The sequence below is a fragment of the Nothoprocta perdicaria genome, unplaced genomic scaffold (assembly GCF_003342845.1).
Source record: "Nothoprocta perdicaria isolate Ctin4 unplaced genomic scaffold, notPer1 scaffold_149, whole genome shotgun sequence".
In the NCBI taxonomy this organism is placed as follows: domain Eukaryota; kingdom Metazoa; phylum Chordata; class Aves; order Tinamiformes; family Tinamidae; genus Nothoprocta; species Nothoprocta perdicaria.
In genome coordinates this window covers 1885756-1912131 of record NW_020454638.1, presented here as the reverse complement: position 1 = coordinate 1912131, position 26376 = coordinate 1885756, and the positions used below count along the sequence as shown (strand labels likewise).

Sequence of the window (26376 nt, the reverse complement as noted above, 5' to 3'; positions counted from 1 at the left end):
GACCACGCATCGAGAAATTCTAATCTAACATATGTAGGTTTTATGCTCCATGTTCTTACCTTATTTGATGGATATTCTGTCCAATTATCTTAGATATATATATTCTAGTTAATAAGAAAATCTAAAMATTTAAGCAGATGAGCATCAAGGTTGCATGGTTGATTTGAGAGTAAAATTAAAAATTTATAGTAGATTTTTTCTTTTAACCCCCAGTTTCCCAGAGTATTTCTGAGGTGATTGCCATGCCATACCAACTACCTATGTGGTTAGCCCCAGCTAACACCCACCTTCCTAGAAGTCAGTGACAGAATGCCAGTTTTATGGAGCCAGAATTCCACTGAATTATTCTTGTTTCTGTTCCATGTAAAGCCTATTAAATTAATTAAAGGACAGAGATACTCTGAGTCCAATAGAATATTGATTTATTTCTGCAGTTGTCAGTTATGTGGATTATGGGAAGGGAAAAAAGCAGCCGAGACATACTAATATGTTTAAGACATCAAAAAAAGTATATGCAAGTAGAAAATTATACATCAAAAGTGTAAGATTATTATCATCTGACTGTAGAAACAAAATAACTTGCCCTAAATTGTTCCATTTCTTGGTTCTAGTTATTTTAACCTCTGTTACACAAAACAAYACATTTTTTAATTTCTCTTCTGTTCTCTCTTGAAGTGAGAGAGGGGCCCAGTTTACCACATTGTCACTGAACACATTTAAGGGGACTTTTAAGCGCCTTTTATATCCATGGGGGGCCTTAATGGAAATAAGTGAGGAGAAAATAGTCTTTAGAATCAGATTCTCCTGGACTTTTTAAACAATATATTCATTCCCATCACATTCCTGCTTTTTCATGATACCTTCCTGTCTTCCTTTTGAAGCAAATGTGTCTTGTGATTAAAATCACAAGAAGTGTGTGTATTATTTTAATCACACTTATAAATATTTATATATATACACCTATGATTCTTTATGTAAAGGTACAGCAGAGCACAGCTTTATGTAAAGATGCCCTTCATGTGTTACACCATTTCATTCATCTTCATTCATATGTATTCTATAGCTTTAAAAACACTATTGAATATTACTTTAAAATGGGCACTTGTTGATCTTTCCAGCTTTATAGCTATAGAAACCTTTATTCTCTCAGCGTCATCTTTGTCTACCAAAATATATCCAAATATTAACCTCTGAAATTCTTGTCATTTTTTACCCAATTATGGTCTTTCCTCTCATTATTATACATTCCAAATATCTTACAACTATCTTACAGAAGAAATGTCCGTACTAAAATGCATTGAAGTCTGTAGAAAATCTCTGAATTCCCCATCTCCTTTTTTCTAAGGCAAAGGAACTGGATTTTGGCAGAGAGATTTGTTTATTACTATGGAACTTGCATAATAAGGTCCCATCTAGACCAATGCAGCTGGGGAACATTCCTGGACACTGGCAYTCAATCCTGTGGGCTGTTGAATATTTAACACATTGCACAGTATTGCCTTGTTTCAATTAACACTGTTCTGAACAATTCCCAAGTGTGATTCAGGAGTGGCCCAGTGACTATTCCTCATAGGCAGCTTGGCTAAAGCCATCCTGCTCTGGAGGGCAGGAGAGCTAACAGTCTGGTTGCAAGCCTTCACTCTCAGTTGGTCTCAGCTTTAAGGAACATTCTCTGCACATTTGGTTTACTAGTGCATATGTAGCTCTGTAGTAAAAGATCTAGGAAGGCAGGAGGAACAGGGGTCTTATTCTTCTGCAGTTAGTAACTGTAGGTACGTGTTAGGTTAGAGCTACTGAGGCTACTGAGATACAGAGGAATCGAAAGTCTCATTTGAATAGATTCCGAGGATTTAAGTCCTGTGGGTAATTTCTAGCCACATCTAATGCTGCTGCTCAGACAAACTGAGCACATACACAGCAGGTTCCAACCTTCTCAAACATCCTAAGCCTCCTGATCCTTTTCTGCCATTGCCTGTACATGAAAATGAAGTTACCGCTATATGCTTTGAGTATGAAGTCATGTGGCATTCCCTGTGTGTATAGATTATCCTTAAAGGATATGAGGTAAATATGATGCATCCCTTCTGTGCATTCTGAGCAGAACACTGTACATATACTGTGCACTGATTCTCTCATTTTTGTTCAGACAGGCTCATAGAAGGCCATGCAGGCTTGTAAAAAGTATTTTTTTCTGGATTTGCTTGCTCTGCTCACTGTATTTTTTTCCTTTGGCATTTGCACTTTAAGATTTGAAGCAAACATCTTTGTCCATATAATTGTCATACAATGTGAATAATTAGGGTTCCCCAAACAATCCTTCTYCAGAAAAGTGCAGCCAAGGACATTAATGTTAGAAAGACAACCTTTTGCCTTCATAATTGTGTTTAGGCTTGTATGGTTATCTTTGCAATTTATTCTCCAAAGTAAATTAAAAATAATATTAGCATTTTCTTTGCCAAACACTTGTCTTACTAAGATTTTAAACATGGAAATTGTTTTTACAAACACAAATATCAGCCACAAAAACATATACTTTTGTAGCTGAACGCCACCAAAATTATTAATGAGAACAGTGTTTTACTTTCAGCATCATGTTCTATGGTTTAGTAAAAACTGATTATCACTGTGAAATTTGCACAATTTCATAAATTTTCTGATTTAATGAAAAAAGGGGGGTATCAGATGAGAAAGCCTTTGGGTGTTGTATGCATGCTTAGAAGACTATGACTTAAAAAAGCATCTAGAATAGGAAAGGAGAGCGACTTACTGAGTAAAGCTATGTTTTCTATTTCAAAACCCATACAAACCAAACTGTATACTAGAAAATATATTGTGTAGATGTTTCATGCTTCTCAAACAATAATAAAAAAAAGCATTTATAAACAAACAGTTGTGACTTGAAAAATGAAACCAAAAAATAGTATCTTCTTACAGAATTTGTTTCCTGTGTAGTTATGGTTGCTTAATAGGAGCCTGATGCTTTTATTTCTAAGACATCAGAGTTTTCAAGTGTATCATGAGGGCATGCTTTAAGTCTTAAATGTCTGTCTTGAATAAAGATGATTTGGTATTCTAATGATTTGGTTATGTCAGATTAGTAAGAAAAAAGTGGTAACAAAAACTAATTTTTGTTTCTATAAATATCTGTCATTAAAAAAAAAAAAAAAGCTATAGGGGAAATCTGACGTAACCAATCATTGGTGGAATTTTTAGTTGTGATTAACAGAAATGTTCTAAGATCATCCAGGAAATGTCATTGAACTTCTTCATACCAGTATGCTACCTTTTGTCATAGCCAGATTTACTGCATTTTCTGTCAACATATCCATGTGACATGGATATTGATGCCCATAATTAAAGCTGAGTAAGAGTCAAAATAGAGGAGCCTAAGCTTGCTGTCACTGTGGTAGTGACAAAATTCTACTTAACTTTGGCTGAAGCAGGACTGCTGAAGCAGGACTGGGGGGGGAAAAATTGTTCTTAGAGCTTGTCTTGAGCAGGCAGTGCTTGGAGTGCACTGAGTAGCTCTGTATTGCTCAGTTGTTTTATCAGAATCAGCATACCTATCAAATCCCTTGATGTTAGTGTCATTCTTACTGCACCTATTCTTAAATGACAAGGAAGTATTTTAAACAAATTGTAGATATTGCGCAGGTAAAAGAAGAACATACGAGCACAATTAAAAAAAAAAAATCTGTCAGTGCTTGCCAAATTACTTTATTTATATTATGTCAACGAATGAAATTAGATGCCAGAAAAGAGATACTGTATCAGATGTTATTACTTACACTTGAACTACCAAGGAAAGATGTTGTCAGTAGCCTCTAGCGAKATTTGGAACAGTGGTACATGGTGGTTCAGCTCTCAGCGATTCGTAGGATACTGAGGGCAGCTCCTGTCACAGGTCCTCTGTTTCTGGAACAGTGTTGGAATCCGAAGGCTGAATGAACACTACAGGAATATTCTCGGATGTCCATCCTTTAGGAGTCCTATTGAAGGATCTCCTGGCAGCAAGAGGGTTTGCGAGGAGCATGAATCTGGGATCGTTTAGCATCAGTAGATTAAAATCTGGTACCTTGAATTTAACCAGCTTTGATGCTCTCTCAAAACCACCAAAGGGAGTAGCAACTCTGCAGATATTAGAGAAATAAAAGTAAAAGATGATTTTAAAAAATACCTGTTTTCTTTTTCTCCCAGGACCTGAAAAGAATAAAAGGTACTTTAATTATGAAGATTTACTAAAATTTCTTGTTGACCTTTTTAAGCTTTTGGGAAAAGTATGCTCATAATTTTTCTGAAAAAAAGTCTCTTTTAAGATCATGTTTATTCTCCTGTAGATGCATGCTCATTTTCATCTGTCTTCAAAATTACCTATGGATAGAAAAGCCATGGGGAAGAAAAGGCGTTGCAAAAAACTCTTGTTGYTTCACGGCCACTGAACTTAATCATATGTGCAAAGCTGGTAAATCTGAAAACACAGTTTAGCAACACATTCTCTGTAGCACATAACTAGTTTAAGATGTTCTCACCCTATTTTCTTCTATCTCCAGCTGCTTTTTCCTCCCACTATGCTATATTTCAGCATTGTATTGTTGCACCAGGAAAAATATGTGCGATGTGCAATAATAAACTTCATCGCTGAAGTAGTCTGGATTTAAAAAAAAATTGCAAATCAAAAGAGCATTTTTAAATCCAAATTATTTCAACAATCTGGTTTATAATGTTACCCTCAAACTGTAGCAATAGAAGGGTGGAAGCAATAACATGTAATGTGAAGCAGAAAGGAATGGCCAAAGATAGCAGCCTTTGGAAAGGAAGGGAATGGGTGAGGGTGCCTTGCGCAGCTTTGTTGCTGCAGAAAATGTTTGTGTAACTAAACCTTGAAATTAGCCCGTTATCTACTGCTAGTGTTTTTCATTTATTTAAATGTAAATGTTCCTTCAGATGATAAGCCTGAGAAATGAAAAGATAGGAAATGTTAAGCATGTACTGACTGTTGCATCTGCAAGTATTTTAAAATATTTTTCATGGTTCTTTTATATTTGTTTCTTGGTAGAGAAAATTAGGTACATTTTTCTCTTACTTTGTTTTCAGAATCCTTTGTATAAGCAAAGATTTGATTTGAACTAAGCTGAATGCTGCATGTTCTCTGTATCTATACATCTATAGATACTTAAATCTATAGATACTTATGTTCACAAAAATAATGAATTCAGAAAAAATGAAACTGTCATCTTAAAATATACTGCTCTGCCGTTGCACAGGCAATTCACTGAATTTTGATATGAGCAAGTTTTGATAACAGGATTAGTGTTAACTTCAAATGTCAATCCATACAAGATGAAAAATATCTTAGAAGTTCTGGACACATGCATATGAATGGAAAAGAGGACAGCTTTGGAATAAGCTCTATAGCTCTCCGTCAAAGGAATGTAAGACTAGATTTTGCTGCAGCAACCAGTCCATGTATTAAACTGTTGTGGCCAAAGGGAGTTCCATATACAAAGTTCCTGTGGTATTAAATGCTTCTTGTGAAACTGTCTTCTAGGTCATGGTGTCAAATTGATACTATTTGATAATGATTAAAAATAATTGCTTGGTAATTGGTGCAGAGTGAGTGCAGTGATCTACATTTTACAGGATGATAAAGATTGTTTTAATTGTTGTTCCAATTCAGATATGCATTCTCACATCGTTGTAATATTTAGTTCTCATCAATAGGTAAATTAGAGATGATCAATATGAATAGAACAATAAATAGCTGTGTTTWAAAAAAAAGGCAAAACATTTTATAGTTTAAAAATTTCACTTTGGAGTATTTTTTTTGCATTTAAACACAACAAATTTCTACAGGTAAAACAAATAGGATAGTGTTTTATGAAGATTCAAACAGCCTTTGTGAGAACAAAATTACGTAGTTCTTCTACAAGGTCGGGCCTCAAAATTMTGCATTCCTGCATGCTTTCCAGAAAGCACGTGATAATCAACACAAAGAAGAGTACAATAATTGGCTAATAAATGTTAATTTTCCTTCACAACAGCAGTATGTTTCTCAGAGCAATGATTTGTCTGCTGATGTGATGTTGAAATGACCTATATTGTGAGCAGATTACTTCAGTGCTGATTCATTGTATAGAAGCCTAAAACTCATGTCTGAAATTGCACTAGACATTGCTCACAGTAAGGGCGGAAATCCTGGTTTGGAGCTGAGGAAGTGTAAGAAGAATTTTTTATTTTTTATATTCACTTTGCATATTCCTAAAAAGTAGAGATCAACACAGCCACGTTTCTTTTTAAATGTTATTTTAGTAGGGGTTCTTGTATTTTTTAGTCTTTTTATTGAACAGTATATTGCCTCAAGATGGATGACTACTTGTAATTGAATGTTTGGGGATGTTTGAAGAAATGCTGGAAATGCATTTCCAAAATGTGACTGTCAATCTGCAAAACCTCTGCTTATTGCTAGTTCTCTGCAAAAAAAACCCAAAATTTAAGAGCAAGGAACAATCTGCATAATGTTCAGAGTTTATTGGTACCTTAACGCAAGAACTAATACCAATTTCTCTAATGTATTTAGGTGCTAAAGAACTGCCTAAGCATCTGGCCCCCATGAGTTGAAGTTCAGGCACCCAAAATTACTTAGAGGGTCCAGAGCTCTAAGGATTTTTATGGTAGTATTCAGAATTCATTAATCAGTAAAGCAGAGCCCAGTGCAGGTGGACTGGATTCCTTCASCGTTGTTGAGACAGTAGTCTTTGCAAAGTGAGAAAACTGAGCAAGAATTTAYCCAGTTAGAGTGGCAGAACCGGTCAGACTTGCTCGTCTTAGGTGAGCAAGATGTGGTGCATTGTATGTCACCCTTAATTGTCAGCAAATACAAATTCCTGCTGTTYCTTACAGGCATTGACTTGATGTTTCCACACTGGAAAGAAGACAAGATTTTTTTCCACCAGTAAAAGACTCTTCAGTCTAAATGGGAATTAGCTTCCAAAGGAAATGAGAGTGTTTGGCTCTGTCTTGCAGCGTTTCCTCTGTAGCACAAGCTCATTTTCATGGATGAGGAGGAAAGTAATAGCTGTGTCTGAAGTGCCTATTAGATCCTTAGAACCTTGTTTCTCTGATGGTGTACTCTGCCTAATGCTCTCTACTGTTTAGGCATTACTTACTGGCTTTCTCACAGAAAGCTCTGCTGCCAGAGGAAAGGGTTCTTGGTATTTGTTGTCACTACCTCTTTGTCCCTAAACCGACCAGCATTGCCACATCCTTGCAACTAGTCTGAGTCCCTATCAGGGACCTGGGTCCCTACCTCTGAATTCATTATGTCTGTTTCTGCTCCTGCTGAAGTTAGTGATGAAACTAGCACTGATGTATGGTCTTGAGTGAGCTCCTTACTGTTGGCAGTAGAAGAATAATGTGTTCTCTTTGATTCTGAATATACGTATTCATGTGTAAATGTGTTCTAACACATCAGGCTTCCCAGCTACTAAAGTCCTGTTGTGTTTACAGTTTGCCTAGAAGAGAAAGCTGAAAGAAACCTGAATCTTACTTCTTTCTTAACAGGTATTACCAAAACAATTCTAGGCTGTTTCCTTTGGGAGTCCAACSTGCCACATGTATTGTTAACTCCTCCTTCAGCAATTAGTGGAGACTGCACTAGTGTTTTGCAGAGTATAAGCATAGTGGYGCTTTGCTGAATGACAAAGCATGATAGTCTTGACTAATACCAGCTCTGATTAAAAAAAAAAAAAAAAATGGTGTCATTATATTACACTTAAGCGGTTGCACTATCATTTTCTCTCATTCCAAGACTACAATTAAAGAAATCAATGATGCTGTGACCTAAATGCACAGAATGACTTAATGGGATCTAGACACATTAAATTCCAGAGGTACCTCATCGTTCTCACAAGCCCAGAGGCTGCTAAATTCCTGAGATGTCAGTGTTTTCCTGGTGCAGATTTGCTATTCCAGCTCAAATTTGCCATTATATTATCTATCATCTGCATTTATCTTATGCCAAAGCTTGGGTGTTATTACCTAATTAATCATCTTTTGCCTAAACTTGCACCTTTGAGAACACACATAGTATACAACTGCAGCAAGTTTGGAGCACAGGACATCGTGSTGCTTTCATTCAAAATAGTGGCTACTAATGTTGAACTTCAGTGCCTAATAATAATAATAGGTGATTATTATCATCATAGTAGGTGACTTTTGAAAGAAATTTTGTGTTTCTTCAGTTCTATTACTTTGGATGCAGTGTCAGTCCACTTYGTAGGAGAGGACCTGAATGCTTATCTATAATAACTCCAAGGGTTATGAAGGCCGTTGTACTGAAGGAAAAAAGCTACACACAATACAGAATTGATTGGGTCAAATATGGAGTGACTCTTCATATGGACATCATGGGACACAACTAATAGCAGAGTGATGCAGGTTCTGTTTTCTRTTCTAAATTGGCATGCTTCGTTTACTGTAAGCAGTAAAAATTATGCATGAAAAGGCTGGAGAATACAAATGGGGGCCCCAGTTCCTCYTTCTCTAAGTGAGCTTCATAATGACTCAACTAGCAATAGAGGTTGTGTATGGGTCAGAGTTTCGTTGTGCTCTGTACAGTGTTGCAAGTCTTAAAAGGCAAGGATATCCCCACCTCTTCTCTGGAAAAGATAGGAACTACGTGTCTTCTCAGAGTTAAGAAGTAAAACCCAAACTAGCCGCATTCTAGGAAAATGCTGTTACCGAACAAATGAACCTTATTCTCTCARTGTGCATCTGAAAAGAATCCGTGTGACCCTTGCTCTGTTTCAGGAAAGGAAGTCTTTAATGCAGACCTGATCTCAGGCTACCAGGCTTAAGTAGTGATAGTCTTGGCAAAGATGAATTTAAGTCTGTGACTTTTCTGTGGCTAGCTTGGAATTTGCAGGGTAGTGACTGTTTTGAATTCCATAATCAGGTACCCCACTCTTAGGTGTTTTAGGAGTGTAGGCATTTAACTCAGAACTATGAAATCCTACAAGCTGCTAGCTTAACATTCAGCAATGCAAATGTTTGCTTGCTGAATTTAGTCTTTCTTGCTAAAAAATATAAAATTAAATGACAAACCATTATTTTATTTCAATTTTTTTCCACTTTTTTTTTCCAGTGAGGAAGACACWGGTTTTGCTTAAAATGGCATGTGTTGTATCCCCATGCCTTGCATTTTAATTTAACCAGTTTTGTAATCTGGACCTAGATTTAAGTGGCCAGTTCTAATTTTTTATGATGCTTATGAGGTAGACTGTCAACCCTTTGCTTGTATATATGGACATATGTTCAAGATATTTGGATTGTGATGATCCACAGTTGTGCTATGTCATATATAGAGAAAATTCTCATRGAAAGAAATCTAAAGTTAAAGTTATGATGAGAGCAGCTGACAGAATGTGGCACCAGAAAGCGACTAAAAATCTACAAAGAAGCCATCATATGCCATTAAGATCATAAGATACATATCATTATTAATGGGGCCTGCATGTCACTTTTGATCTTTCTTTCGCAGTAATGACTAGCATGCTTGACTCTCAATCTTTTGACTGATTGTATCTCTATTTCTATGTGTATATATATATCTTAGGCTGTTTTTTTTTGTGTGGGTGATTATAGTAATCAATAGTACATAGACTGTGCTGTCACTGTTTCAGTGTTAGCAGCTGTGGCCACATCTCTGATATGCATTTGTTATTTTGTTTTCTGAGCAGAATGTGCCACACAGACTTAATTATTAACATGGTGCTGCATGTTACTGTTGCAAGGACAAAATTAGGGTAGTGTCTACAGAGCCAATTTTGATGTTGAATATTTTTTTTTCTCAGTGCACTCATAGTTGAGGCCCACCTCTGCTGTAGAATACAAGTGACACTGTGAGATTTCTCTTGAGGTTTATAGTGCTGTGAACTRTTTTATTTTTCGGTAGATTGCTGCCTATTGTTTTGTGAAAGGGCTTTGGTTTGGCTGAGCTGTCTGGACCCCTCCAAGGGTCCTTTAGGAATTTTTTTGTGTGATTTCAGTAAATAAATATGCTATATATGGTATTAATGAAAGCAAAAGACTTGAGGGAGGGTGTGTTTTGAATCTTCTGAAATAGCTGCAAAACCAACAAATGTCAATATATCAGGAAGTTCCACCAAAAGCCTCAATATACTACTTACTATGTAAATAACTTAACTCTCAGATCCTTCTCCACTCCAAAAAAAGCATTTTTGATCTGGTAGCTACTTCTTTTTTTCTTTCTTTTTTTCTTCCTTCCTTCTTTCTTTGGTTACTCTATTTTCCTGCTTTTAAAGTGATGTCTATTAATTTGTTCTCAAAGGTTCGAAGATTGTAGAAGCCGCTAACTTCTTTGTGCGAGAATTTGTTTGGTAAAAGCTCCTTGAACTATCATTCTGCAAACCTGTTTTGTGTAGAAAACGGTTTACAAGACAAATTTTAACTGAGAGTCTCCCTAATATATCTTATATATCCACCAAAGTCAGCAGAAATACTGAAATAGGTTTGAATATATAACCTGTGCTTCTCACTTGTTGAGTACACTGATTTCTCTTACTTTTTTTCTTTCAATACTGTCAAGATTTTTCTTCTATTCTTGGTTGTGGAATTAGTTTGTACGGTACAGAGACACCAGTTTCCCTTTTAAGGGTCTTGAAGGCTTTTTGTAGTCTGGGCTTGTGTTCATGTTTATTACATATGTTTGCGCATGCAGATGGTACATTTTTTATTTGTGTTTGTTTTGCATCTGATAGAACTATTCCACATCACAGTATTTCATCTTTACCTGTTAAAGCTCCTGTAGTCAGGCAGCTCTGGCTTTGCTTCAGGTTTAAAGAGTTTAGGATATAAAGCCTCCAGGAGCTCTGGATCATCTCGAATGGCCTCTATCCAAGGAGACTGATAGTACTTTGGCACAGAAGTAGTGTTGAACTTTTCGGGAGGAATTTCTTTCAGTGGTCCAGAATATCCTAAAAGGAGATGAAGCAAACTTCTTATAATAATACAATGTGTTTTGTGCTTCCTTACCACCATCCTATGTAAATAGGAAGTAATATATAACCAGTTCACAGTGAGCTAAACTGAACAATTAAATCAAGTGACTTGCCCAAAGTTACACAAACAGAAAGCTGGCAGAGGGATATTTATAGCCTTATGGATAATCACTCTGAAGTATTTCACTCTTCTATGAGGCTAAGGATAGTTTATTTTAGTTTTATTTAAGCTACTATTGTCATAAGTATGTGTTTGAAACCAAGGTATAGTCTGAGGTATATCTGCATAGGCTGAATAAACAAAAGTAATTTAAAAACAGCATTTTGGCTAATGTTAGGATATTTCTATAGTTTTTGGGTGAAATTTTTCAAAAATATTAGAAAGASACTCACAGCCACTATAATTGAGACAAATATATGCTGCCTACAAGAAGGTCAAAGACTTCTTTCATCTCTTAGCAGTGGAATTAGATGACTTCTCTTTGCATTGTGTTTGGCCTGTGGATGCACAGAGTCTCAGCAGTCACTAACAGAGAAGCACTGACCTAGTTTACATAGCCTGGAAAAGGTCTGCACAAAACATGCATTGAATAATTCTAAACAAAGAATGAATTTGTAAAAAGTCTGCTCATGGATAATTCATAAACAGGAAAAAGGGCTATATCACTGAATAAATTAATTAAAATAAATTAGCCTTCTCTAGTCTTCAAAGAATACAAATAAGGCCTTCCTGTATCTCACTACTTTAAATAAAAACAACAGTACACTCACAGTTAAGGACTTAAATAATACAGAACAGTCTATACAGCCAGAGGCAAATTCCCTTCTCAGTTACTCCTCTGCAAAGGATTCTAGCAAAACTTGAAGTGACTTCAGATTTACATTTATGGGTAATTAAACTGTAGTGGGTAACTTCCAGATCATTGAAAAGTTTACTGCAGATTAGAAACTAAGATTTGATGAAGATAAATCAGGATATTGATTTGATTGAAAATCTGRGGATTTTTTCTCAATATTCATTCAGAAGACCTAGCAGCTTCTTACCTTAAGCAAACCAATAGAGGAGCAGTTTCTGTTGATACATGTTTTAAATTTAGGGAGAAAATAGTGCAAAAGGCATGTTTTTGAAAGGCGGAACTTCAAAAATGAGCAGAGGTAATTAATATGCACTGCCTTCATTTTTGTGGGAGCTTAAGATTAATTCTTACCTGATTCAATTTGAGTGGGAAGTAACTGTAGGTCCATCAACAAATTCCTGTTAATGATACTGTTGTATTAAGAGCTCTTTGCTGTGAAGTGAGTATTAACTCTATGCTAGGTCTAAAGACATATATATTACCTGGGGCAATGTTTTCAGGATGCGGTGGGCTCCGCGGATCGGGTGTGTTAGGCGGTGTCATTGGGGCATGCTGGGCAATTCCATCAACACTGAGGCCGTCCATATGAACACTTGGTATGGGCTCGCCACGCTGTGTGCAGATAGAAATAAATACCACTAAGAGCATGGGCAAACACAGAGATCCTTAATGCTTCTTTGTTGAGAGGTGAAGTATTAGCCCAGCTTACAGGCAGGACTGAGACCTAGGATATGTTGTCCAGAGCCATAATGTCCTGCTGTTTGGTACCCTGTTTGTTAGATACAATTTCTCAGGATTTTCTGAATGGTTGTTGCAAGATGAAAGAGTTTCACAACTCTCTAGCACTGAATGTGTAAGCARAAGTGAGTAATTTATCAGTGCTGAGAATGGTATTCCAGTACAATTTAAAAGTCTAAATCACAAGAATGTAAATGCTTCATTCAAGTGTTGTGGGTGTTGGGAACTGGATGAGCAAAACTTCTGAAGTTGATATCAAATACAGTCCATTTGAGTTATCTGACCTTTTTCTAATTTTGTGATCCATTGATTGAGGGGAAAAATTAATTAACATGCAGTCTGCTAGAAGAGTTCATCCTCCCTGCTGCCTAATCTGCCATCACACTATCTACCGTTGTCTGCAGGCTGGGTAGCTCACAGCAGCTGTAGATCTAGCACCCTGGCAAGCAGACCGGTGACGTGTGGCCCTCCAAGCACTAGACRTGAAAAACTAGATATGCCAGCCTGGGCACCCTTACTACCTGAGGGCTAAATAAATCTAGCAGGTTTGAGCAGTTCGAGTTTCAAAGCACTAATTCTTCAAAGCTTTCCCTTCTCTATCACTTGAAATTCACCACATTTGTCAGACTASTTTTGTTTGGGGTTCTCTTTCCTTTATTTATAAAAGAAATAACAATTCCAGTGCAGGCCACTTTCTGGAGATTAGCGATAGGCTGTTATTTTCCACCCTCCTAGCAGGTCATCGGTTCTAAGGAAACATCTAAAGGCTTAATCATTGTTGCTTAAATATAGAAGCAGAGTCTCATAAGAAGTCAGTGTCTTATTTTAGCCATGACACACACTCTAAAAGCAATTTAAATACAGACTGTTTTAGAGTAAGAATTTCTTAAAGTAGGAAAGCAAACAAATAATACTTGTTTAAACTTGAAACAAAGAAAGATCAAGGCAGTGTGTTTTGGACCATCCTAAAGTATTAGAAAGATTATTTTAACTGTGGTGGCCAAAATCATAAAGATGATGAAGATAACATCAATGATGCCTAAACAGGAATTTAAGGGAGGGGAACAGAAACCAGAGAGGCCTTTTTTCTTCCTTTTACTCATGTGAGAATGTCATGCTGGCTGTATAGCATGCRTACTCTATATGTTTTTGTGGGAAGAATTAGATGAGAGAGGAACTGTTTTATGACAATTTCAGAAGCAAAAACAGCAAAAACTTATTTTATCTGYATAGTTTCTAATACTCAGTAGGGAAGGTAGTGTGTGGCAGCAGATMGAGATGCTCTTGATGGAACATTTCCATCCAGACCTGGTAGTTAAAAGCTTAGAATTTTAAGTTTGCTGGTATTTACAGAATTAAATAAGCCAAACCATTGCATCTTTCCCACGGAAATCTCAGCTCTCCACAACATCAAGTGTTTCTGCTTAATTACGGGCATGTGTACATGTTTGTCCTTGCCTTGGTGTATTTTCATCGGTAATACCTGTCACAGTCTGAGTAAACTATTTGGTGCTTTGCTGTTCTGTGTAATGAATTRCTCATCTCCTAGTTGTACCATTACAAACTTTAGATTAAATCACAACAATACATTGTGGTTGCTATCCGTATTTTCATAAGTGAACTTTTTGTTTAAAGAAAAATTCAGTCGAGATCTTTCTTTTATGGATTCTGTTGGAGGTAACAGAGTTCTGTTAGGTCCTAACACACCTATAGCATCATCTTAAGTTAGTGGTAGAAGATTCTGTGGAAAGACAATTTCTGTTTCAAGAGAAATATTTTCTAGGTGAAGGAATAATAAACTTCCCAACACTTCTCTTCCTCTTCAAAGCAACTTAAAAGATACTGGGACTAATTCTACTCCTTAGTCATATACTTTCACATCTGAAGTCATGGGGATGCATATGYGTGATTGAGAAGCAGAATTTAGTACAATAAGGATTTGAAATTGCCCTGGAATTAAAGGGATGACTTATACATAGAATGAGATTGGGCACAAGGTTCATGCTCAGATAATTAAACCTTGCAGCACATTTCAGAACTAGATAAAAACTATCAACATTTCTGTCTCTATTTTCAAAGATTAGCAAGAACTTCAAGTATTTTGCAAAAGCCATAGATGAGACAAATGTCAGGTGTGTTTAAGTTCCTGCCATGAGAATTCCCAAGGTGTCACTTGTGCTTTAACCCAGTTCCCGAGGAATTAGTGCAAAGAGTAATTCTTTCTCTGAGAAAATCTTCATCTTTTATCACTTTGTTGAAACAGTCAGGACAGGAGTGTATTAGTGCAGTCATTTTGCTGCCTGAGTCTCATTTTGAGACCACCAATCTATTAAAAAAAAAAAAAAATGGTTACATGAAGTAAATGACTGTCCCATCCAAGTTTTGACTCTTAACCAGTTATTTTTTTAATAGTCAATTGTTATGGGATAATCTGATCATTATGAGCCTGAATCAGAAAAATGAGAATGATTTGATTCTGAAGCCCTTAAGCATTATGATCTTCAGATTTTTGGTTTTTCTATAGGAAGCCACAAAGATACAAAGACTCACTTTGTATCATCATAGAACTTTTTTTTTTCTGTGATTCTTCCTGAGCTACAGGCAGACAATGCACAAAATGTATCATGAGCACGAAGGAAATCTCAAACCAGTTTCACTGTGTTTTATTAAGGAGTTRTTATTAAAATACTCACATTTCTTGGCTTGTTTGCTACATAGTGGTAGTTTTCATAGGTGTATTTGTCAGATCTCCTCTGACGTCTCTTAAAGAGTCTTGCGCCTCTGTTGCTGAGGGTTGATAGTTCCTCTACCATGATATCTCTGGGAGTGCTGACTTTTCTTCCAAGGTCTAAATTGGGTGAGACTGCAACAGAATGAATTGTTATGTGCCTGTTTTCTTAAATCCTTTTTGTTGCACACCCTGCGCCTGAAATCTAACAACATATTGGTGCATACATGTGGGACACATAACATAGCTTCATACAGGGTTAGTGAAATAAGTCACTCTTCCAAAATTTTGGAGCACAATGTTGAAAACTACAAAACTGATTTTTGAAGAGGCTAAGTATCTCTTTCCCCAAATTTACTTCAGTTGAATGATACTCAGCTGTTCTGAAAATCAGGTCTGTAGTGTCCTGTACATTGTGTCTTAATAGTTAGTAATACCTTGCTTCTGCTGAAATCAGTACCAAAAATTCATCTGCTCTCTTTTCTCCCTGATCAAACCTTTAGTTAACTTTGTATGTCCTGAATTGGACAGAGGAAGAAAGCTTTTAAACATACGCACTTTTTTCTTATTGCTTATAAATTCATATTCAACTTTTTCTTTTTAAAAAAAAAACTTTTTTTTTAATCCAGGGCATGCTTGTGCTCTAAGAAAAGTTTGTGTTTGAAATTCTCTACTATAAAGCATTTTTGAAGCCTTCAGAATAAAGCTAAAGGATATGGAAATGAGATATCTAACAGAGAATTAAAATATGCTTCTAGAGATTCTTCCTCTCTTTAAATCAGTTTGAGCAATTGTGGTCTATTTTTTTTGCAATATATTTAGGAGTTTGGGTTTTTCATTAATTCTTTCAGAGAGGAAAATTGCAAGCTTTTCAAACTTTATAGCTACAAAAACTGAATTGCTAGACGCAGTGTTCCTTTCTTCACTGCTTGTGAAAAGCTGCTTCTGTGTTTTTAGTGTAGAGACTTTGAAAATGAAGATGTGTAGGGAGAGAGGAGATCAACTGAGACTGTAGGTGGAGAACTCTTAATGTGAGAAACTTTATTGGTCACCTGTGTGGAAATGAACAAGCTATTTTGTACTAATTTCTTTCTACTAGGATCTGAGACTTTAGTAAATATAGCAAAAATTGGTTCATATAGGAAATTTCTTAATTTATTTTCTATTACCACTTATATTCATATTATATTAATTGGAACTGTTCCCCTCTGTTATTCCTGAACTTCAGGAATAAAAATAGGAAGGCACAGCATACTTTGACAATTACACCAATAGTTTGGTAAGTTTCTTTGATCTGAATTCAAAGTGACATTCTGCTATTTGTTTAATAATAAACTCTTCTATTGTTTAGATGTTTTTTGTAATCTATAGGATTTAAAATTATTGACTTCTTGGAGGGCATTAAAATTAAATGAGAGAAACTATGCATGAAATACTATTGCTTATTACCAGGGTGAGCACACAGGAAGTTTGCTTTACAATTAATATTACAAATGAAGTAGCTGCAGAAAACACAATATCAAAGTTAATATTGCAAGGAAAAAAATGGGAAAAAATGAAAAACAAAGATTTTTATTTTTGGAGATGTTGAGTAATGTATCTCCTGGTAACTTTGTTGGAGAAAGATTGTGAATTGCTACATTTGGGAAAATGTGACTGAGATATTTAGGCCCATTAAATATTTAACCCAAGCTCTATAGCCTGTTTTCCACTTAATAAACCAGAACAATTTTTCAAGCCCTGGACTATGTCATTGTTGATCCACTTTCGTTGGTACTGATTTCGTTTGAATGTTTGCAGTAGATTTAATTGGAGCGAGATCAAGCCAGCCATATCATGAGCAGGAGCATGCACTTCTGCTTTAAAAATAGTATGAGTAAAGAATCCTAACACCCCCTCCTCCCCCCGTTATTTAAGAGGTAACTACAAAACAAAGAGTACTTAACATGGAAGAAAATGACTCAGCTTGTCCAATGCCATATCATTGCCAGATAGTGGTGGGTTTTGGGCTCTGTGGTTGAGATAAGGGCACTAGTTATTAGGCTGTATCCTGAAGTTTTGACCCACAACTTGACACTTTAATTTCTCAAGATTACTTCAAAGTATGACTGTTGAGTGGGTTTATGTTAGTAAGAGGTAAGAAATTTATGCTTCAGAGCAGCAACATCTTCATATAGAGAAAACTTGGTTGCCTACAAGATAGGCAATGTGTAGAACTGTGAGACTGAAGTGGAAAAGTAACTCAATATCTCTGTCCAAACCACTCCTGTTCTTCTGGGCCATGCTGAATGGTGCCTATTTTGGGCCTTGCTATTCACTTGCATACATACTGTTCTGGTACAAGTTAACGGAGCGAGGCTCCGAGGTACTTTGTTCCCCTACAGTTGTGTACTGCTGTGTATCTAGGCAGCGTCCCAGAAACATAGGTGTGAAGCTCATTTGAATCTCCTGTCAACTAATGTCTTATCTGTTGTCTAGTTTTATGATGTGTATAGGGATGGTTTCAGTATCTGTGCAGAAAAGGGTGAGGAGGAATGAGAAAAGGAGGATTTTTAGAGCATGATAAAAAGAACATATTCAAATGCACCAGTAAAAAAAACACCAAATTTTAAATGGACACTGTAACTTAATACTGGAGGTTTAGCTCATAGTTTAATCCCAATCTTAACCTTTTAACTTCATTTCTTTATTTGTTCCTGCCAGGTCTTCTCTGTCCCATGCTTTAAGTCATAACAGATTTCATTTAATATTTTTCATTTATATATTTCTTCCTCTATTCACCTTTTAATCCCTCTTTAATCCCCTAGTATGCAATCTTCTAAATATCTTCATCTGGATTATGTATTTAATAATGAATATCAGATAGAAAATATTTGTCATGCTATCAGAAATAGGAATTTGTTGCCCTGTTAGAAAAATCATGTGGCTAACCGAAGAATGCGCTTAAGATATAATGCAGAATTGTACATGAGATTCAAGTATAATTGAAGGCTAACCTGCTAAGATTCCAAAATATCTTTAAAACTGTATGTGTAAATGTGTGGTGTATGTATGTGTAATTGTCTAACAATTAGGCTCATAAATGTCATGATTAGTTCAAGTCCGCCAGTGAAAAAGCAAGGTACTGAGAAGATAGCAACATATTGCCCATGTTGACTTAATGCTGCAGGCTCTGTCCTAAAGCATAAGAAGGTTAACAATTAGTGGCTTTTATTGCAGCACTTTATAACACCTAGAACTTAATTAAGACACAAAGTCATGTTCCACAAGCCAGCAGGGAGCTGCTGACTTCCAGTCATTACCAACCTAGCCCACATTTGAGATACTGGTAAGACCTGACAGATTCTTATCGAGTATCTTATCAACCATTACTTCTATTGTGAACATCTTTTATAAGGAATTTCATTTTTACTTTTTATTTGAAACCACTGTCACAAGAACGGTTCTGGAATAAAAATGCAAGAAGTTTCTGCCTGTCTTTCAGCTTGCATGTGTAGGGCCTTGTGCTAGAGCGAAAAATATCTGCTGTTGCTGTTTAGCTCTGTTAACAGTGGAGAATCTCACAGGTCTGTGAGACTGAGTAGGTGCTTTTCTGGTTGGATCAGTACATTTWGTTCTTAGTTATTTTTTCAGTTGCAGAATCTTCTTTACTAATAAGGGTGCAAACCCTGGGAAGACAGTAGTGTACCTTTCAGATCTCAGGTTAAGTTTGTTAAAATAAACTTAAAATAAAGAGAGCTGATTTTTGTGATTCAAAACCTACTTTTCTACCAGGTTTTCCTAAGAATATATTTGCTTTTTAGATTTCATACCAAACAACTGGCATATACCTTGTCTTATTATCTCTGTGGTTATCCTTTTATTTCTTCAATGATTTTTCTGAGCTTTTACAGCTATAAATTTCAGACTTAACAGCATTACCATTTCATAAAATTCTGTATATTTTTAAATAAACCAGACATCTAAAGAAGGTGCAAAAGTAGAACATAGACTTTTTCATTGCCCTCAGTAGCCACCATCACAGCATATCTTGTAGAGTAAGCTGTCATATCTAGATCTATGAATCTAAACTTGATAACAGATCTGATAAGACATAAATAATAAAAGGACTGCTTATGCAAATTACATGCCAAGCRTTAACAGAGATTCTCCAGTAACTCCAGTGATTTGCAAGGTAGATTTGTATGGTAGATATATTAGTATTGCTATGAATAGAAGGAACATTTACCATGTGAAGTGCCTGGTTCTAAACAAATATTATAAAAGACAGTTTCCCTGCCCTGAAGAGCTTACAGACTAATAGAGACACGTTTATTACTTGGGGCTACAGCACAAAAATCCTGGAGCTTTGAAGAGATCAGTAAAGGCAGACTGGTTTGTAAGCTGGCTATGTGTTCAGTGGAGAGTGGAAGGAAGAAAAGGGTGTTTGCTTAAATGATCACTAGTTCTTGAAATAATTTGCTTGGAGATAATTGGGGGCTTTAAAAGAAAGCTTTTTAAAACATAATATACAGCCAGAAAATTTCCCAGAAAAATTTTCTCATGGAAGTATGAGAAGGAGTAGGTCCAGACATTGAATTCATAGCTGCTTTTTCTAAATTCCTTATGTCTGTAGTCCTGCTCTCCCTGGAACTGCCTTGGTCAGTGAGTGGGTACAGACCATCCCCAAATTCTTGGGAGCAAAACATGACAAACAGGATTTGCAGCTCAACTGAAAACTGGAATTTCATGTTCAGTACCTTAAGGGAGTTGTGTGATTTTTTCATAAATGCTAAATACCAAGGGGTTTTCTGTGTTCTCAAAGAGACTAGTCARGTGCTTAGCACTTTTGAAAGACTGAGCCCTTTATGTAGATGTTAAAAAAAGGCTTCATGGGGACATAAGATTGGAAGGCTCTCCAAAAGCATCTAGTACTTGCCTAATGAAAGCCAGGCAGATTTGTGTTCCCAGCTGGATTTGTTGCTTCTGAAATTCTCGTACTAGAAGTGTATTTTTAAGAACTTGTTTTTGAAAATCAGTCTTCCATTTCAAAAGGATCTGCATACAAGATTCATTGGTGTTTATGCATCATTAAAACTGCCATATACTAGTAAGATGAGTTAGTTCCAAAGATTAATTTTTGAGTGGAGGAAGAGAGCTGTAAACAATTGCTTTAGATATTTGTATCATTCATATAAAAAAGCAAGGTGAAGCAGAGCAAAAAAGAAGATAGGGACAGCTCAGTGTGTTTCTTATGTGATAGCCTTTTTGAGTGGAATGAAGTCATGTTATTAACCCCAAATAATATTCTGAAAGGCTATCCTAGCAGAATGTACATCAGCTGTTAGATTACTTCATTCCTCCACAGCAGTTGTTCATCTGAAAATAGCTTTCAAATGAAAAGAGGCAACTACAAAAGGATTAGTTACCATAGGCAGCATGATACTCCCACAAGATTATTTATGGCAGAACACCCAGAGACAAAGCTGTAAGAGAATCAAACTCTATGATTAAAAATAAATATATTAGAGAGGCTAGAGAATATGAAAGATATGCAGTAAGTTGGAGTTAGCTCTATACCATTTCTGTGTATTTCTTCCATAATGGCTGAGGCTTGTTGTTTCTTCTCTTTGACCATGGCAGAATGTGATAACATTGTGATTTCCTGATACGGTTTTCCTTGCTGGGGAAAAAAAAAAAAAAAATTACGTTGTTGAGCCAGCTTGCACAACTCAGCCAATTTCTGATACTGTATTTAGAATGGCTAAATAGTGAAATTAGTTACATCTAATTTAGAAATACTGAGTTTTGAATGGTGCAAAATGCAGTAGCAGTTCTTGCTTGCAAAGCAGATAAGGCATGTGCTGATGGATAGAAAGTCCCAAGGAACAAACTTYGGGCTATCTGAACTCTGTAGCAATATTAATGGCAGTGGTCTAGGCCTTCTCACATCTAAACATTATATTGAAAGATGTAAAATCTTAGCTATTTTTAAATACTCTTTCGTGAGCTCAAAAATAGTTATGTACACGTTTCTTAATCTGATAATGAATTTAAGGAGCTAAATTGGCTTTGTAAACAAAGAAAGTGCATTTCTGACTACATGAAAAATCACCATCCTTTTAATTCCAAAGTCAAGAGATTACATAAATGTCTTTATATGACAGTTTGTAGGACAGACAATGTCAAAATATTCCAGGAAACAATACACTTACCCTATTGTTTTGTTGCACAGGAAAAAGCGTTCTCAACTCTTTAGTTGAATCTTCAGGAGTTAGTTAKGAATGGGGATGACCTGCCTGGTCCAGGATGTTTCTAGCCTTCTGCTTGGATCTGCATGGTACCTAGTACTGAGACAAACTGGGGGCTGATCCTCTTCAAAGGGATTGGCATCCAGCTGACATCAACCAGTTATATATAGAATCAAACACTCCAGCCACTCATATCTTCCTGGCAAAAGAAGAGAACAGAAAAGATTCAACTGCACCCGCAACAAAGAGTTTATATCTCTTTCAGAGTTCATTGGGAGATTTAATCGAAGGCTCTTCTCATACTCGGACAGATCATCTCCTTSTTGCCTCTGAGAATAACAAACTCTGCGGTATAGCCAGAAAAGAGACATTTAAAAATAAGGTGTTAAATATATGGATGTACAAGACTATATGAGATGAGAATGGCCTGTTCTAATCCTTTAGTGAAAGATGAAACCATGCTTCAGTAGTGGCTGATGGCTAAAGTTAGTGGCAGATGGCTGATACACAAGTCTGTTCTTAAAAAGAAATGAAAATATTTGCAATATTACATGTGTTAGAATAATTTTACAGAACACACTTGCTTTCCTGTGTTTCAAAGTCTCATAATTTTCTTTGTGAAATGGGAACAGAAGCCTTCAATTATTTGAAATATCCTGGAATATGAAATATTAGTATATTTTTGCCTCAATATGCTTTGTCAGATATATGTAATATTACATGACATCAAGCACCTTGAGACAAAAAGAAATAGTGGCAGAAGGAAACCATATTCCCATGAGCCATTGTCTGAACTATGGATCAGTAGAAGCTAGGGAAACCTCTTCCTGTATTTCTGATTTGATTTTGATTTTGTTCTTGGAATTTTCTTCTCACCATCAGAATCTACCTGCTAGTGCTATTCATTAATAATTTCTTTTCCTTTTTTTTATGCTGTGATCTGATATTAAAACAGTACCAGCAAGCACAGTCAAAATCTTGGTTTAATCTTATCCATTCAGCTAAAGGCCAAGATTTTTCTCCTTCTGGTTGTGTGAGGCCTCCAGCAAGTTCTCTTGCAAGGTGAGGGGAAAATGAATGCAAGTACCCTAAGACTTCTAAAATAAAAATATTTATCCTTCTCCTCTTTCACATAAAATAGTTTAGTTAAAAAGGGAGACTATGAACTTTTCATTTCTTATGCATTTCCTTATTTGAGATGTTGTAGGATATGAACAAGAAAATTGAACACAAGGCTGAAATGAAAAGGTAATAATTTAACATGTGTGAAGAATGCTACTATATCTTTCAATCCAACCTGAGTGCTGCTTTTTCTCATTCCCTGATAACATGACTGAGCAAGGCTGTGAGCAACCTGACCTTACAGGCTTGGATCAGGGGCCTGACCTGCAGAGAGCCATTCCAGCTCGAATCATTCTGTATTTCCATGATTAGGCTGCTCATGGGAAACAATCAGGCTATTTTTTTCAAAGATTAACAAACTGGGCCGAGGTGATAAGGGCTATAAAGATGCATGATATTACAGATTACTTACAAAATGGTTACTTTGCATACACCCAAGAAAAATCAGTGTTGAGGCACAAAACTGGAAAGCCTCGTAAAGGAAAGGGATTTAAAGATCTTTTCTTCCTAGAATATAAATGACTATCATCAGTTTCAAATTACTAATAGGAATTTATGAAACCAATTGTGTTTCTGTATTGGACAGAATTTGACAGTTGGTGATAGAAGGGGGGGTAGGCATAAATATTTTGACTTTAATGTTTTGATAACATGCCACATTTTCTTAAGCAAGTARAAGGAAAAGCATTCTTTGAATGCCTACACAATTTGCACTCTAGGAAGCAATTCTCAGTGATTCACCATCAAACTGTCAAATGAGATTGAACAAGAGTCTGTCGGGATTATATTATTAAGTATTTTCATTAATTACTTCAGTGATATAGTAGAGAATGTCTATTAAAAGCCAGACTAGGAAAATTTCAAGCCATCTACAGTTTAGAACTTGAGCTTCAAATTATCTCAACAAATTGGAAAAAAAAATTCATTCAGTAAGACCACATCTAAATGAAATTTAGTATAGTGATGTTGTAGAGAGAACCTCTTTGGCAATTTTTAAGAGCAGATTATGAAACGTCTGTCAACAGTAGTTTAGCATCTTGTCTCAGAGGATGGAAATGAACTGTATGTCCTTTAGATATCTCTTTCAGCCTTCATTTTTTTGTAATTCATGTGAAAATAAATACCCCCTACACAGGAACAGTCACTATTTAACAATCCCCCAATTTAGCCTCTTAAATTCATATTTCATGTTTTGACATTTCCTGAACTGTCTAAGTTCAGCAATGTCATTTGTTCCATAGAAAAAGCAATGGAGGACCCAGGCAGAAAACCTTATTGACAGATTTTTTTACCTGTAAATTTTATGGAAGTGGAACTTCAAACAACTTAGTCAAATGACTGTTGTAGAATTTCATTTACTACCACCGTCTCGAGGTTTTGCCTTCAGCCGAAATAGAAATAAGTATGTTATGTCATTGCAGCTGGAAAAGAGTAATGTTTAACTGTAGTAGCTGTAAAACAAGAACTGATCTCATTGCATGCCACTTTCTTTCATAATGCTTAAGGAAGCTCCAGGCCCCATAAAACATCCAAAGCTGCTAAAGAATTTTGAATATGTATACGTGACTAATAGTGTGTCCATAGCAATGAGGAAAGGTTAAGGAAGGTGAAAGAATTACAGTAATATTCTACATCATAACAAATTCAAACCCTGCATTTCAATGAGGAGAAATGTTTAGCAAGTGGTAAACCAGGATAATTAAGGCAGCCTGTGAACAAGGACAACATTTACCTGTCTTCTGACTTTAGGTTGTTTTTGTTTAACTAAATAACACTTTTCCTTCTAGCAGTCTTTTCCATCTCGTTGTGGGCTCTTTCTCACCATGCTGCTTCCCCAGAATTGCATAACTGGCCAGAAAGGAAGGCCAGGCTCCAAAGTGGAAAAAAACTGAACTGCAGACACCCAATTTCCCTCTCCCGTAGTATCTTATTCAGAATAGGAATGAAAGAGGCTCAGGGATTAGACGTGACTGCTAGTGAAAAAGAAAGCTGTATTTGCTCCATTTCACAGTGAAAAAAAAATCATTTTAAGCCTTTTAACCTTTGAATCAGCGGATATTTCTGTATTTATGTTTTCTGATTTCCATGTGTTAGTGTTGCCTTTCTGTAAAAATCCAAAGATATCATTGTTTTTCTGGTATTTATAGCAAGCCAATCTTTGATTTATTATTCTCACAAATATTCTCCAGCTTTCTAACATACATGTAGATAGTCTATTGTATGATTCATCTTTGCCATGTCATAACTAGTGGCAATTTGCATAAAAACCTTGGAAAAAAAAACCTAAAAAGATCTGACTGGTTTATCTATAAAATAGAGTAACCAAAGTTGCCTATAACTTATAGGAGCCTGTAGTTTTTCTTGGGCACAAGGAGCACACTGTACTTCATCAGTCCTCTTTCATTCCCTCTTTTATTCATTTCATGGGATCCTTCTATGTTTAGGATATGCATTTTAAAAATATATTGTTCCTTTCTGCAGTGCAGGGGTAGTGCTGGAGCAGAGCTTCCCTGCATCCTGGAGGCTTCATCATCGCCTCAGCTTGTCCCTGAGATGTGAGTGTGGTGCTCTGGCACTGCCGGTGGGATGCTGCGACTGCTCTAGTTTAGCCTACAAGAACAACAGATATGGGTGTGATTTCTCAAGATTTATCACTTCTACTTGGCTCACACTTTCATTCTTTGTTTCCTGTCACTAAGAGTGAAAAGACTGTCATTTGAGGGGCGGGGTGCGGGGAAGAATGCTGAAGGCCTGATTTAATCCCATGAGCTAAGTCCACAGACACAGGCCTGTACTGTCAAAGACTTAATCTGGCCCAGCAGCTGGCCAGGAAGCTTTAATTTTGTACATGCATTTTCTGAAGCTCGCTAGTTAAAAACTCATTCATTTCTGTGGGTGGTCTGCTGTGCTGTGAAGTTGACTTATTGCTTGGATTGTTGTTTTCTCTTTCCCTTCACTCAAAAGGATTCATTTCTTCTTGCTGCTTTTAACAAGAGCATTACAGTTTGTGTTAATGTTACAAGCATGCATTTTGCCTACATAAGAAACKTTTACAGAGTGAAGCTTCACCTCTGAAATATTGCATGGCAAGTAGAATATTTGTGTATGTCTTTAGCAGGTCTGTGTTTGTTTGGCATTAAGTCCTTTTCATATTGCATTTAGTTTCTACTTCACTTCAAGGACTTGGGTGCCTGACATTGGTTTATTTTGTGATTAGATCCATGTGCTGAGGTTTTAAGGAAAGCAACATCAATTTGAAGTGCATATTACCATTCCCAATAACAAAAAGCTTCAAAGAGATCTTTCTAAACATACCATTCTGTCAAGGTGTTAAGCTGCTTCTGTTTCTTAGGAAGAGCCAAACAGCTCAAACTGCTCCAGTATCTTGGAACTTTGGTTTATGAACCTGAGAGGGAACCTAAAGAGGAAAATTTTAGTCTTGCAAGGTCTTTACTAACTATAAAATACATAATAGATTTTAAAGTTCTATTTAAAAGATGCAGATCCAACACTTTTCTCAATGTATATCTGATTTTTTATGAGCTCCACTGATTCTGTTAGTCACTTGCACTTCAGATGTGTTTTCATTTTTTTGAAAGGTAAAAGTGTCCTTTTACAGAAAGCTGACATTCTTAGGAATCCAGGAGCTGAAAACTGAAAGGGGTATGATGAGATTTAGGATT

General features: G+C 36.2%; 2 protein-coding genes across 3 annotated transcripts in view; one reads left to right on the top strand and one right to left on the bottom strand.

Moving 5' to 3' along the window:
* Positions 1-26376, top strand: part of SEC24D (SEC24 homolog D, COPII coat complex component) — a 188388-nt gene that overhangs the window by 9358 nt on the left and 152654 nt on the right. The window lies entirely within an intron of this gene.
* MYOZ2 (myozenin 2) lies at positions 3707-21684 on the bottom strand. Its single transcript, XM_026034598.1, has 6 exons — positions 21536-21684; positions 20901-21003; positions 15307-15476; positions 12358-12487; positions 10811-10994; positions 3707-4130 (listed from the first exon to the last, which is right to left on the bottom strand). Exons 2-6 carry the CDS (start codon positions 20974-20976, stop codon positions 3899-3901), a joined length of 792 nt encoding a protein of 263 aa, XP_025890383.1. The 5' UTR covers positions 20977-21003; positions 21536-21684; the 3' UTR covers positions 3707-3898.

Excerpts from the sequence above, each read along its gene's own strand:
- MYOZ2 (XM_026034598.1), bottom strand. The coding sequence starts at position 20,976 with ATGTTATCACATTCTGCCATGGTCAAAGAGAAGAAACAACAAGCCTCA. Across the intron at positions 12,488-15,306 it reads TAGCAAACAAGCCAAGAAAT|CGTGGCGAGCCCATACCAAG; the intron begins GTGAGTATTTTA and ends ATCTGCACACAG. Across the intron at positions 4,131-10,810 it reads GACTACAGGAGCTTTAACAG|AGTTGCTACTCCCTTTGGTG; the intron begins GTAAAGATGAAA and ends TAATATCTGCAG.